Genomic DNA, 12,439 nt, shown 5'->3' on the forward strand with positions numbered 1-12,439 from the left:
CACACAACAAAACTACTCCATAAACCCCTCTCACAAACACAAACAATAATCAAAATCATCAACATACACAATTCACAAAATAAAAAAAAAAGCCAGAATCACACAACAAAAAAACTAAAACTAACATCACGCACATCATCACACACAAACACAACAGCATAAACACAAACAACTATCTCACACAACACACATCATCACTCACCCATAACCTAAACACACAACAAACACACACAAAACAAAAAAAACACCACACAGCACCACGCATCACACACAACACACCCTCTCACACACAAAAACACAAAATGCACAGCCTCAAAATGTCGGAATACTCCTCCATTCGTACAGCTTGCATCCACAACGGTCGTCTTCCGCTAATCATAATACAGCGCAGTCAGTCTTCAGGCTTAGAGGCCTTCAGCCATTATACTCCCGACGTAGCTCCGCAACAGCCAGCAGGCACGCCGCTCCACCAGAGGTCGCAATCAAGAGTTCCTTCTCGTACTATCAAGATTTACTGCACAGTCAATCACAGTAGGGTAAAACTAACCTGTCTCACGACGGTCTAAACCCAGCTCACGTTCCCTGTTGGTGGGTGAACAATCCAACACTTCGCAATTTCTGCTTCACGATGATAGGAAGAGCCGACATCGAAGAATCAAAAAGCAGCGTCGCTATGATCGCTCGGCTGCTACAAGCCAGTTATCCCTGTGGTAACTTTTCTGTCACCCATGTCCCAAACACTAATAGGACATGGGATCTCTAGGCCAGGGTTTCCCCCAAAACAATCCCGCAATAGGAATAGTCTCAAGCAGGCTTATGCCCTTGTGCTCCACGCGTGGTTTCCTTCCCCGCTGAGCCCGCCTTAGGACGTCTGCGTTAATCTTTAGCAGTCGTGCCGCCCCAGCCAAACTCCCCACATCCATAAATAAACCGCTGAGGCGCAGTCATAGTGGTCTCGCACAAACTCCCCACCTCTCTTCATAACCACCCCCAGCACTTCTCACATGCTAGAGTCAAGCTCAACAGGGTCTTCTTTCCCCGCTGATCAGCCCAAGCCCGTTCCCTTGGCTGTAGGTTCACAATACAAGTCGTAGGGACAGTGGGAATCTCGTTGCTCCATTCATGCGCGTCACTAATTACATGACGAGGCATTTGGCTACCTTAAGAGAGTCATAGTTACTCCCGCCGTTTACACTCGCTTAAACTTAAAAAGTCATAACTAAAAGTGCACTGGGCAGAATTCACTTTGCGTCCTTTCGCAAAGCTATGTTTTTAGTAAACAGTCAGATTCCCCACAATAAACAGTTCTAGCACGCTAGAGCCAATCCTTCTCCCAAAGTTACACATCCATTTTGCCGACTTCCCTTACAACCTTTAAATAAAACGCTTCCGTGGCAAACAGTGGACACCAGATGCGGTATAGGTACGACACATACACTTCTTTTTCATCGGAACAGGCACTCCCCACATCAGTTGCTTCGTCTCTTAACAATCCACAACAAAAATCACCCTAGTTCTGCTATCCTAGAGTAAAGGTTACCCCCATCCGTCATCATCAAGTCGCCTCAAAGCATACATACACACAATCGTCAATGCGTCTCCGTATAAACAGTCGATTCACCCCTAAAAATAGGGAACCCTCGTCCACATCCTAAATCATTTTCTTGTTACTACTACCAAGATCTGCTCATATCACCCCTCCACCCCCGCTCACGCGAGGACCTTCATCAGAATAATATCGCCCTCTTACTCAGCAAAACCACAGCGGCATCAGATAGCAATTCAATCCCTTCCATTTTCTCCAGCGCCCAATTCGGTAGGTACGTTGCAACACGTTTCTTAGCGGATGCCAACCTCCATGGCCACCGTCCAACTGTCAAAATCAAACCGCCAGATTCACTTCCCTTGCATAAGACTCCTTAGCCGCAAAAAAGGTTCATCCCTCCTCGCACATCATGCTTACCACAATATGCCCACTAGCAACATCATTAAAAGACATCTTCAAAGTTTAACGACAAAAGTCATTAGTGCTTTACAACATCTTACATAAATAATCAGTCGCCGCCGTCCTGAGAGACATTTCAGAGGGAACCAGCTACCAGATGGTTCGTTTGGTCTTTCGCCCCTATGTCCATATCATGCCATCGAGTTGCACGTCAGAATGGCTTAGATCCTCCAGAACACTTTCGCATCCCTTCAATCAATACAAACATAGTTCACCATCTTTCGGGTCGGATCATCACATCCAATCGCTCTCGCTCAACAATGTAATCATCCTCTCCTTGGTCCGTGTTTCAAGACGGGTGGGAAAAAAACCCCCATTCACTCAATCCATTTTCATTTCTCATCATTAATCTTTTCACACTTCAATCACTCTACTTATTCGCTATCGGTCATCATCACATATTTAGCCTTGGATGCACATACCACCCACATTCAGGCTGCACTACCAAACAACCCTACTCATCACAAAAAAAGACAACACTTACAGGCCTATCACCCCCTAAGAAAACAGATTCCAATCCGTCCTCAGCATCGTCATCCTAATTCACAACTCACACACGTGATTACCACACAGGCTCATATCCTTTCACTCGCCGCTACTCAGATAATCCTATTTAGTTTCTTCTCCTCCCTTTAGTAATATGCTTAAGTCAAAGGGGTCCACAGGCGCACAAACACCTAATTCAGACATCCGCTAAAAAAAACGGCATATCGTCCTCCAGCACGTCCTTCATCGCAGATAATGCCAATCAATCCCATGGATAGAGAAAGAAAAACTAAAAAACTAAAAATCCCCACAAAATAATCAAATCAACATACTGATCCTGCTGCTGGTTCTCCAACAGCAGCCATGTTACGACTTATATCTTATCTAACACGAAAGACTCAGACCTCTCAATCTTCGTCCACTGCGTCATCTTAGATAGCGACGGGCGGTGTGTACAAAGGACAGGGACACATTCAAAATAACTTGTTCAATCATTCTTACTAGGAATTCCACGTTCAGAAGCCCATTACACAGCTTCATCCCTCACAGTAGCCCACATAGGCATCTATCGTAGTGCGCGTGCCGCCCGCTTCATCTCAGGGCATAACGGACCTGTTCTGTTCCATTCCTCCCTTGCCCCATAGAGCACAGTCAAAAAGGGTCTCACATCTTACGTAACTTAATCCAAAGCTCACGCCATCCATTTAAAACGGCCATGCACCACCGCCGTAAGCATCATGTAAAAACACTCTCACACTCACTTCAGAACCGGTAAGTTGCCCCGCGTTGAGTCAAATTAAGCCGCACACTCCACTCCTTGTGGTGTCCTTCCGTCAATCTCTTCAAGTTTCACTCTTGCGAGCATACTATCCCCAGAACCCACATACTTAAGATTTCTCTCGGACAACACTAAAACAGTCCCGTCCAGTCGGCATCGTTTACTGCTAGAACTAAAACGGTATCTAATCGATTTCGATCCTCTAGCCTTCGTCCTTCATCACCACAAAAGTCCAAGAACACAGCCTTCGCTTCTCTTCGTCCAGTCAGGGTCTTCGTATTTCACCCCTCGCCCAACTATCCAGTGCCCCTCGTCCTCTGCTACAATAAAACTACATCCACTAAAAACCATAAACATCACTCAAAAGACATACAAACAACTACGGACATTTTAACTGCAGCATTCACCATAGACACTACTGGAGCAGGTATTACCGCGGCTGCTGGCACCCGACTTGCCCTCCAGTAAATCACAACAAATTTATACTTGCTAAACATCTTACTTCTCATAACCGCCTCCCCAATAAGGATTAGGCAAGTTTCGCGCCTGCTGCCATCCTTGGACGTAGTAGCCATCTCTCAGGCTCCCTCTCCGGAATCAAACCCTGATCCCCCGTCTCCCGTCTCCGCCTAGTTAGGCCATTACCCTAACTACCAGCTGATAGGCCTACAACTTACTCGGTACGCAGTAGCTACAAACTACCACCCCCAGAACTTACCTGCAGTTTCCCACAGTTACATCCAGGCTCCCAATCAAATCATCGTACTATCACTGAGCCGTCCGTCAATCCCCCATAAAGGCTTCATAAACATGCATGGCTTAGCCCCAGAGAATAGCATCCACGTCAGGCAGAATCAACCTGATGCTAAAAACTCACACACATCATCACAAACACAACACACCACACACAAATACTAACCAGTCACAACACAACACATCAAAAATCATTCATCCTCATCATCAACTCTCCTTCTCTCTCATAGGACTCCCCTCCTTTCTCTCATCACACACACCTATCCCATTTTTGCTGCTGTTTCCACCATTCTTGTTTTAGTAAGATCATACAGAGAGAAGTATGCACCTTTTGAAAAGCGTAATCATAAGGGCCCAATCACAAAGTGGAGAGTAATCACACTAATTTTCATATTAGCTGTCATTACAGATGTGTATAAGCTTGTAGGATGTGGATGTTTGTTCACTTTTGTGAATACCTCGGATATTTCAGGCCTTTATATGCAGAATAAATCAATTCTGGGCTACAGCAGCTGTTTCTGTCTTTCCATAAATGCTTTACGCCTTTGGCATAATCATGTGTTAAAGTAACCTAAAACACAAATATAGTCACTTCTTTACATGTCCCGATGATATCCAGTATTTTTTTATGCAAATTATAGATGTTGTTGATGAATTTCAAAGTATATAGCTAAATCGACTCAAAAATATTTACAACAGCGAATTGTGTACCATTGGCTGTTTAATTTATATGTCTCTGTCTTTAATGTGTTCTTCAATCCTCTCTCTAAGCTCCTTGATGCTTTTAGATATTTCTAGAATCTCTTCTATCTCTTTTTCAGTAAAAGATAAACCGTTTAAGCAGTCAGCAAAGATTGCAAATGCTACCTCACCCCTTTCCAGATCGTCTTTATCATCAGAATCCAAACCTATTTCCCTATTAAGTGCTTCTATTTTTTCAACGTACATAACCTCCATTCTAAAGAATTCAATTCTTATCCTAGTGTTTTTGCTATTCATTCTAATTCCCTTGAGGAACATGGCCCTAGAACTTTCGATGTCCCCCACTTCAAACAGCTTGAACCCGCAGTATATCCAAAGATCCACATCGAGCGGGTTTCTGGTGCAGCACTCTGCAAATACGTTTTTCATTTCTCCATACATCTTTTTTTCAATGACATATGCAGTGAATTGTGAGATTATTTTTGGATCGTTAAATCTGTACAAAGCAGATCTGTACAGCTCTACGATTTTTTTTGATATTTTCATGTCATGGAGCGATGTGCCGGCGTTTTTTTCTCTCACTCGTTTATCTCTTATCTTTTCTAGTATGCATTCACTTTTTATGTACCGTATGAAGTCCAAAAGCTTTTTCTCCGGCCTTTGCAATCTGAGCTCATATTTCCTTCTGGTTTCCACTATCTTTCTTAGTTCGTCTGGGGAGAATATCCCTCTGTTCTTGTAGTCCTCCAACTCGGATATCATTCTCTCCATGCCTAGTTGTATATTTTCTACCATGGGCCTTTCTTCTCTTCCTATTTTGTTTCAAACCAAATTTTTCAGAATTCATGGCTGGACCGCCCAACCCATGCTCAAGAGAGTTGAGGAAGATGAGGTGGACATAAGAATCAGAAGAATATCCTTTGGGTTGTTATCTCCACAAGATATTTCTAGTCTGTCTGTACATGAGATTTCAAGCAAGGACTTATATGACATAAGTACAAGGGTGCCTCTATCAAACGGGCCTTTAGATCTAAGGCTGGGTGTTGGAAACAAGAAGGATAAGTGTGCAACGTGCGGAGAAGGGCTTGCAACGTGCATTGGGCATTTTGGGGAGGTAAAGCTCGTGCTTCCGGTTTTCAATATAGGGCTGATTAAGAGTACTATTTCGACGTTGAACTGCCTTTGCAAGAGCTGTGGATGCATTCTCCTTAGCGAGAAAAAAAAGATATATTTCAAAAAGAAGCTGAGAGAAAGTACTGGAGGAAACGATACAAAATTGATTTTAAGGAAAGTGATCGCTGAGTGCAAGAAAGCGAACATGTGTTTTGTATGTTCTTCTAGAAATGGACAGGTCAAGAAAACGTTTGGATTTAGGATAGTACATGAGATTGAAGACCCGGAAAAGAGGAAGAAGGATAGGAGTGCGAAGGGTGGAACGCACTTTTCCCATTACGAGGACATAAATCCTCTGACGGCTCTCAATGTGTTTAAGATGATGAAAGAGGATGACTATGAGTTACTTGGGTTTTCTGAGTCGCCGGAAAGACTTATAATACAAAATGTTATAGTTCCTCCATCTTGCATTCGTCCAAGTGTATCCATGGATGATGAGGGAACAAATGAGGATGACATAACGATTAAGATCAGTGAGATTGTGCATACAAACAAGGTACTAAAGGAAGGGATAGAGAAGGGAAATCCGCTAAATCTTATCAATGAGGATTGGGACCACCTTCAGCTCCAATGTGCACTACTCATCAACTCTGAGCTTCCACAAGTTGGCATTCCTGGCCAGCCTGTAAGGGGAATAGTCCAGAGGCTCAAGGGCAAGAACGGAAGGTTTAGATGCAATTTAAGTGGGAAAAGAGTTGACTTTAGTGGAAGAACTGTTATTTCGCCCGATCCTAACCTAAGTATCGAGGAGGTAGGGATACCTGAGAGGATGGCGAAAATACTAACTATTTCCGAAAGGGTCACGAGTTTCAACAAGAAGAAGCTGCAATCTCTTGTACTGAATGGGCCTGAGAAGTATCCAGGGGCTAACTATGTTGTTGGAGAGAAATTCAAGAGGTTTCTGATGTATGGCAAGAGGGATACTGAGCTTAAGCATGGCGAGATTGTTGAACGGCACTTATTAGACGGGGATATGGTTTTATTTAATAGGCAGCCTTCTCTTCATCGGATGAGCATTATGTCCCACAAGGTCAAGGTACATAATAGCAAGACTCTTAGATTCAATGAGTGTGTTTGCACACCTTACAATGCAGATTTCGATGGGGATGAGATGAATGTTCACGTTCCCCAGACAGAGAAAGCACGAGCCGAGGCATCCATTCTAATGTCTGTTTCTAATAACATCGTTACTCCGAGACATGGGGAGCCTATTATAGCAGCCACGCAGGACTTCATTACTGGACTATACTTAATAACTGGAAAGGATACTTTTTTTGACAGAGAGAGATTTGGCCAGCTTGTGAGCTATTTTTCTGAAACTAGGATTAATGTAAAGCCAGCCATAAAGAAGCCTGTGGAGCTTTTTACTGGGAAACAGCTGGTGGAAGCGCTTATCAAGGACTCGTTCTATGGAAGCAGTGAAGGAGCCATGAGTCTTCAAGACAAAAGCATTTCTCTTATAGGAAAGAATAGGTCGTTTAAGTCATTTAGTGATCCTAACGATGGAAGTGTGGTGATACTAGACAATGCATACTATTTTGGACGTCTTGATAAGTCAATAATAGGAGGGGAGAATAAGAAAGATAGCCTCATCTATGCAATAATGAAGGTAAGCAATAAAGCTGCAGTGAGGGTTATGAATAGTATAACAAAGCTGTGCTCAAGGTATCTTGGGGAAGTTGGATTTAGCATAGGACTTGATGATGTGCAACCTGGACCCATATTAAGGCAAAAAAAAGAGATGGTTGTTAATAAGGGGTACTCGGAATGCAAGAACAAGATTTTGGAGCATTCGAAGAGATTAGAATCCAATGAAGAGGTTCTAGAGATGGAGATATCCTCGATTTTGAATCGGATTAGGGAGGAGTGTGGATCTATATGCATAAAGGAATTAAGCATTAGGAACTCTCCAAATACTATGCAGGCATGCGGGTCAAAAGGGTCGAAGATTAATGTTTCTCAGATGGTTGCCTGTGTGGGACAGCAGATTGTAAGCGGAACTAGGATTCCAAACGGAATGGATGACAGGTGCCTTCCTCATTTCCGAAAGGGATCTAAGACTCCGGAATCAAAGGGATTTGTTCTGAATTCTTTCTTTGATGGATTGACATCTCCCGAGTTCTTTTTCCACGCAGTGAGTGGAAGAGAGGGGCTTGTCGATACTGCTGTCAAAACGGCTGAAACAGGATATATGCAAAGACGTCTAATGAAAGCACTTGAAGATTTAAGCATTCAGTATGATGGTAGTGTTAGGAATTCGAATATGGAGGTGGTGCAGTTCGCATATGGAGAAGACCAAATAGACCCTGTGATGTCTGAGGGGGATGACCCTTTTAACCTCGAAAGGGTATTTCTGCAGTCCAAGTCTAAGTTCCTGCGGAATCTCGATTTAAGCCAGACCCCATATCCTTTCGAACTAAAGGAACAGGATGTTGTTGATAATCTCAGGAAGTCGATACCTAAGGGATATCCTGTTAAGCGTATAGTTAACAAAAGATTTATACAAAGCCTCCTTGAATTTATTGAATCGAAGCGTGAAGATAGATTCCTCCTTGATGGGACTTTTTATTCCTACTTTTCATGCGACGGTTTTGCAAAGATATTTTTCTCGACGATATCTCAAAAGATGATGGACTTAATAATTGAACCTGGGACAACTGTTGGAGCAATAGCTGGGCAGAGCATTGGAGAGCCAGGAACTCAGATGACACTTAAGACATTCCATTTTGCTGGGGTTGCTAGCATGAACATAACTCTTGGAGTCCCACGATTGAAAGAGATAATCAATGCTGTTTGTAATATTAGCACACCTATTATAAATGCAGAACTGGACGATCCATATAACTTGTTTCGGGCGGAGGTTATAAAGGGTCGGATTGATAAGATCTCTCTGAAGGACGTTTGCTGCTTGATAACGGAAGTCATTGGAAAGGATGAGATCTTCCTGGATGTAACCATAGATCTAGAAACGCTCTCCCGCCTGAAGTTAAATCTAGATATACACAAAATTGAGAAATCTTTAAATCTTCCTGACCAAACAAAGGTCACTAGCGAGAATTCCATAAGGGTGTATGTCAAGAAGATTGACGATCAGAGCTACTTTAATCTCCAAAAAGTCAAGAAGAAGCTGTTGGGCACAAGAATATGTGGTGCACCGCAGGTTAGTCGGGTGATTATAAATAGCAACAGAGGACACTATAGTCTTGTCATTGAGGGGCATGGGCTATTGAATGTCATAAATACAGACGGAGTAAAGAGTAGCACAACGACTAGCAACAGCGTAACGGAAGTAGAGGAAGTATTAGGAATTGAAGCGGCAAGAGCTCAGATAATCCATGAGATTGAATATACCATAAGTAACCATGGAATCAAGATAGATCCAAGGCACATAATGCTTCTGGCAGATACGATGACATATCGGGGAGAGGTTTTTGGAATAACGAGATTCGGAATTTCAAAGATGTCAAGATCTACTCTTATGCTAGCATCCTTTGAGCAGACAAGCGACTATCTGTTTGAAGCGGCTGTCCAAAGTAAATCTGACGAGATATGTGGAGTCAGTGAGTCTATAATTCTTGGGATTCCTATTTGCATCGGAACTGGATCTATGGATTTGTACTGGAACAGCAAGGCCTAGGTCTTGGATACCAATAAATTCTGGATTGGCCTTGCTTTATATGCACATTGAATTCATCCCATCAAATGTCAATCCAAGAGGTAGGCAAAGCCATTGGCAGATTTGCCTCTCTAAGAAGAGCCAAAACGGACTGGGACAATGTGGGAGTAATAGTGGATTCAGGGTCACAAAACAATAAAATTCTCTTGACAATAGATCTTACAGAGCCTGTGCTAGAGGAATGCATCGAGCTTGGGGCCAAGAACATTGTTGCATACCATCCCATAATATTCAAAGCCATAAAAAAGCTTGGCTCTAAGGAATCTGTTGTTATTGAATGCATTAAGAATGGAATCAGCGTCTTTACTCCTCACACTGCCCTCGACCCGCTGATGAACACCTATGTATACAATTTAATTAACAACGGTGCCTTTCTGTACAAAAAGAACTGTGGGCCTAACACATCGACTATAAGAAACGCTATAAGCATTCTCAAAGAGAAAAGTGGAATGGAGAACTTCAGAATATGCCTGGCAAGGGGGCACACGATGGAAAGCATTCCCGAGTATATGCATGTAGGCGTGGGAGCGACATTTCGGAACATACCTCTCAAAAACTCGATTGTTGTTACTGGGGAAATGAACCACCATGATCTCCTATCGTGCATAGCAAACAATGCAACGGTTATTCTAATGGAGCATAGCAATAGCGAAAGGATATGCTTGAAATATATTTCCGAAAAGTTGCAGGAAGAACTTCCGGATTATGAAATATTTATTTCGGCCAAGGATAAAGATCCTGTTACTATAGTATGAACCTAGGAATAATGGAGGCTGGATCATATTTGCTAAAAAATTTTACCCTCGAAGATGGAATATGTTGCAGCCTACGTCATGTTCAATAAGGTAGGAAAGGAGATCAACGAAGGGTCTATGGCTGATCTGTTCAATGCGATAGGTGCAGAGATTGAGCCTGAAACCATGCGCTTGTTTCTGTCAAAAGTTTCCGATAAAAGTATGGAAGAAGTGATGTCGAAGGGAAAAGAGCTCATGGCATCGCTTGCAATTTCATCGGCTCGGGAATCTGCACCTGCACAGGCTGCTGACACGCCAGCCCCGTCGCAGGCTGCCGAAAACAAAGAAGAAGAGGAGGAGGATTTCGATATCTTTGCTGCATTTTAATTAAAATGTTCTTCTCGATTCTATTTTTATTCTCCCTTATATCTTCTTTTTTCAATTTAGACAAGTTAAAAATGCAGCCTTCATCCCTTCACTATGAGTGAGTGTGAATACTGCAAGTCTAGAAACATGCTTCCTCTGAGCGGAAAATACTATTGTGAGGAGTGTGAAATATATTACATATATAAAGACAAAAAGCAAGAGTATTCAAATCTTCCCATAGAAGACGTAAACCAAATGTGTGTTAGGGACCATCTTTGCAGGAGATGTAAGTCGAAATACTCTGAAAAGAAGACCATAGCGTGCACAACATTTCGTGAGTACTTCAGAAGGCTTCCACTCTGTGAGAAATGCAAGAAAAGTAATGAAAAATCCATAAAAAACGCCTTCTTCCGGAACTTCATACTTTACAAAATGTACGGTAGAGTCTTTTCAGTGCTGTCCATAATACTCTACACCACATGGTTTTACTTGATGGGAAATACAATTCTCTACAAAGTTGCCATGGTCAACATAATTGCCTATAAAAAGAAAGGGTTGAGACTTTACAGATGCCTGCTTGACTCTATCCTTGTCACCGTTCTCGGACTTTGGAATTGGAGTAGCATACCGTTCTACATGTATTGTCTGGCTTCGATGATATATTCTAAAAGATGGTATTACAAAGTTCCTGTTAACCTGGACAGTCCGCCTCAAAACATTCTAGAGTACTTGGAGCAGCTCAACATAGGAAAAAGGAAATGCCGGAAAACATGATTTTCAAGACTCAGATAGAAACATTTAATGATAAACACGACTAGATTAAGATTCTTGAACCTTTTGTTTTTTTAGAGGGGCTTCATCACTAGCATCAGATTTCTCCCTATCTGGGGCTTCTTCTGACCATTCTATCTCAAATAAGTTGATTACCGGCGGATTCATTAGCTTCATCTCAATTTGTCTTTTATCAATCCTGTATCCGCAATACTCAAATACGTCTTTGTCTTCGTTACCTAATTCAGCCTCCTCTCCAACGCTTTTGTTAAGTTCCCTGTTAATTTCCGAGTACGAGTCAGATCCAACCCTTTCATCTTCTTCCTCCTCTCTCCCTTCAGATTCAAATATCCTTTCCTTCCCCTCGTTAGCCACGTCCTCAACCGCTTCCATAAACGTTCTTGGCTCTCCAGACTCAGCATTCTCATCCTCATCCTCTGTTATGTAATCTGACTCATTAGACCCTCCAGCACTTCCCGAGTTTTCTTCTCCATCTTCCTCGTCTTCTTCCTTATCTTCAATCTCCTCAGATGGCTCCTCAATGTCGTTCTTTATCAGTTTGCTGCTTGGTATTCCCGGGTAACTTACATCAACAATATAGCCTATCCTAATAAATTGCTGGCCTTTATATTTTCCAATAATGAGGATTGATGTTAGTCCAAACATGTCGTCCAAAGGTATCTTGTTTACATCAGGCGCATCTGCATCAATGCTGAATTCGATCTTACCTTTGGGAATGGGTGCAATTTCAACTTCCGCAAGTACCTGATCATTTTCATCCGAGTGCACGTCCATGTTGTACAAAACAACAAACTCCACACCGGACTTTATTTCATTGGAGCATGCAAACCGAAAGCTGAACTTGAGCGGATCCATCAGCTTTTTTGTGGTGCTGTCTACCTCGACACTCTTAAGTTTCAAGTACCCCATTGCCTTTAGAAAGGAGGATCAAATTTTTAGGTTAAAATGCTAAAAAGTGGTACGAAGACAAAGAT

General features: G+C 42.5%; 6 protein-coding genes and 2 non-coding genes across 8 annotated transcripts; 4 read left to right on the top strand and 4 right to left on the bottom strand.

Moving 5' to 3' along the window:
* Positions 1–264: 264 nt before the first annotated feature.
* EHEL_070010 lies at positions 265–2,775 on the bottom strand. Its single transcript, XR_009467983.1, has one exon. It is a non-coding gene; the product is annotated as a 5.8S-23S ribosomal RNA (ribosomal RNA).
* A 44-nt stretch (positions 2,776–2,819) lies between these two features.
* On the bottom strand, positions 2,820–4,131 carry EHEL_070020. Its single transcript, XR_009467984.1, has one exon. It is a non-coding gene; the product is annotated as an 18S ribosomal RNA (ribosomal RNA).
* Positions 4,132–4,748: 617 nt separating this feature from the next.
* EHEL_070030 (uncharacterized protein) lies at positions 4,749–5,519 on the bottom strand (the record flags this gene model as incomplete). The annotated part of the gene is made up of 1 exon (XM_003887463.1): positions 4,749–5,519. The coding sequence occupies one exon, from the start codon at positions 5,517–5,519 to the stop codon at positions 4,749–4,751; it is 771 nt and encodes a 256-aa protein (XP_003887512.1).
* Positions 5,520–5,589: 70 nt separating this feature from the next.
* On the top strand, positions 5,590–9,534 carry EHEL_070040 (DNA-directed RNA polymerase subunit beta'; the record flags this gene model as incomplete). The annotated part of the gene is made up of 1 exon (XM_003887464.1): positions 5,590–9,534. One exon carries the CDS (start codon positions 5,590–5,592, stop codon positions 9,532–9,534), a length of 3,945 nt encoding a protein of 1,314 aa, XP_003887513.1.
* Positions 9,535–9,599: 65 nt separating this feature from the next.
* On the top strand, positions 9,600–10,328 carry EHEL_070050 (NGG1p interacting factor 3-like protein; the record flags this gene model as incomplete). Its single annotated transcript, XM_003887465.1, has 1 exon — positions 9,600–10,328. One exon carries the CDS (start codon positions 9,600–9,602, stop codon positions 10,326–10,328), a length of 729 nt encoding a protein of 242 aa, XP_003887514.1.
* Positions 10,329–10,382: 54 nt separating this feature from the next.
* On the top strand, positions 10,383–10,694 carry EHEL_070060 (60S acidic ribosomal protein P2; the record flags this gene model as incomplete). Its single annotated transcript, XM_003887466.1, has 1 exon — positions 10,383–10,694. One exon carries the CDS (start codon positions 10,383–10,385, stop codon positions 10,692–10,694), a length of 312 nt encoding a protein of 103 aa, XP_003887515.1.
* A 93-nt stretch (positions 10,695–10,787) lies between these two features.
* On the top strand, positions 10,788–11,447 carry EHEL_070070 (uncharacterized protein; the record flags this gene model as incomplete). Its single annotated transcript, XM_003887467.1, has 1 exon — positions 10,788–11,447. One exon carries the CDS (start codon positions 10,788–10,790, stop codon positions 11,445–11,447), a length of 660 nt encoding a protein of 219 aa, XP_003887516.1.
* A 45-nt stretch (positions 11,448–11,492) lies between these two features.
* On the bottom strand, positions 11,493–12,374 carry EHEL_070080 (gene silencing histone chaperone; the record flags this gene model as incomplete). The annotated part of the gene is made up of 1 exon (XM_003887468.1): positions 11,493–12,374. The coding sequence occupies one exon, from the start codon at positions 12,372–12,374 to the stop codon at positions 11,493–11,495; it is 882 nt and encodes a 293-aa protein (XP_003887517.1).
* Positions 12,375–12,439: the final 65 nt, after the last annotated feature.

Source organism: Encephalitozoon hellem, chromosome VII (assembly GCF_000277815.2).
Source record: "Encephalitozoon hellem ATCC 50504 chromosome VII, complete sequence".
Classification (NCBI taxonomy): domain Eukaryota; kingdom Fungi; phylum Microsporidia; family Unikaryonidae; genus Encephalitozoon; species Encephalitozoon hellem.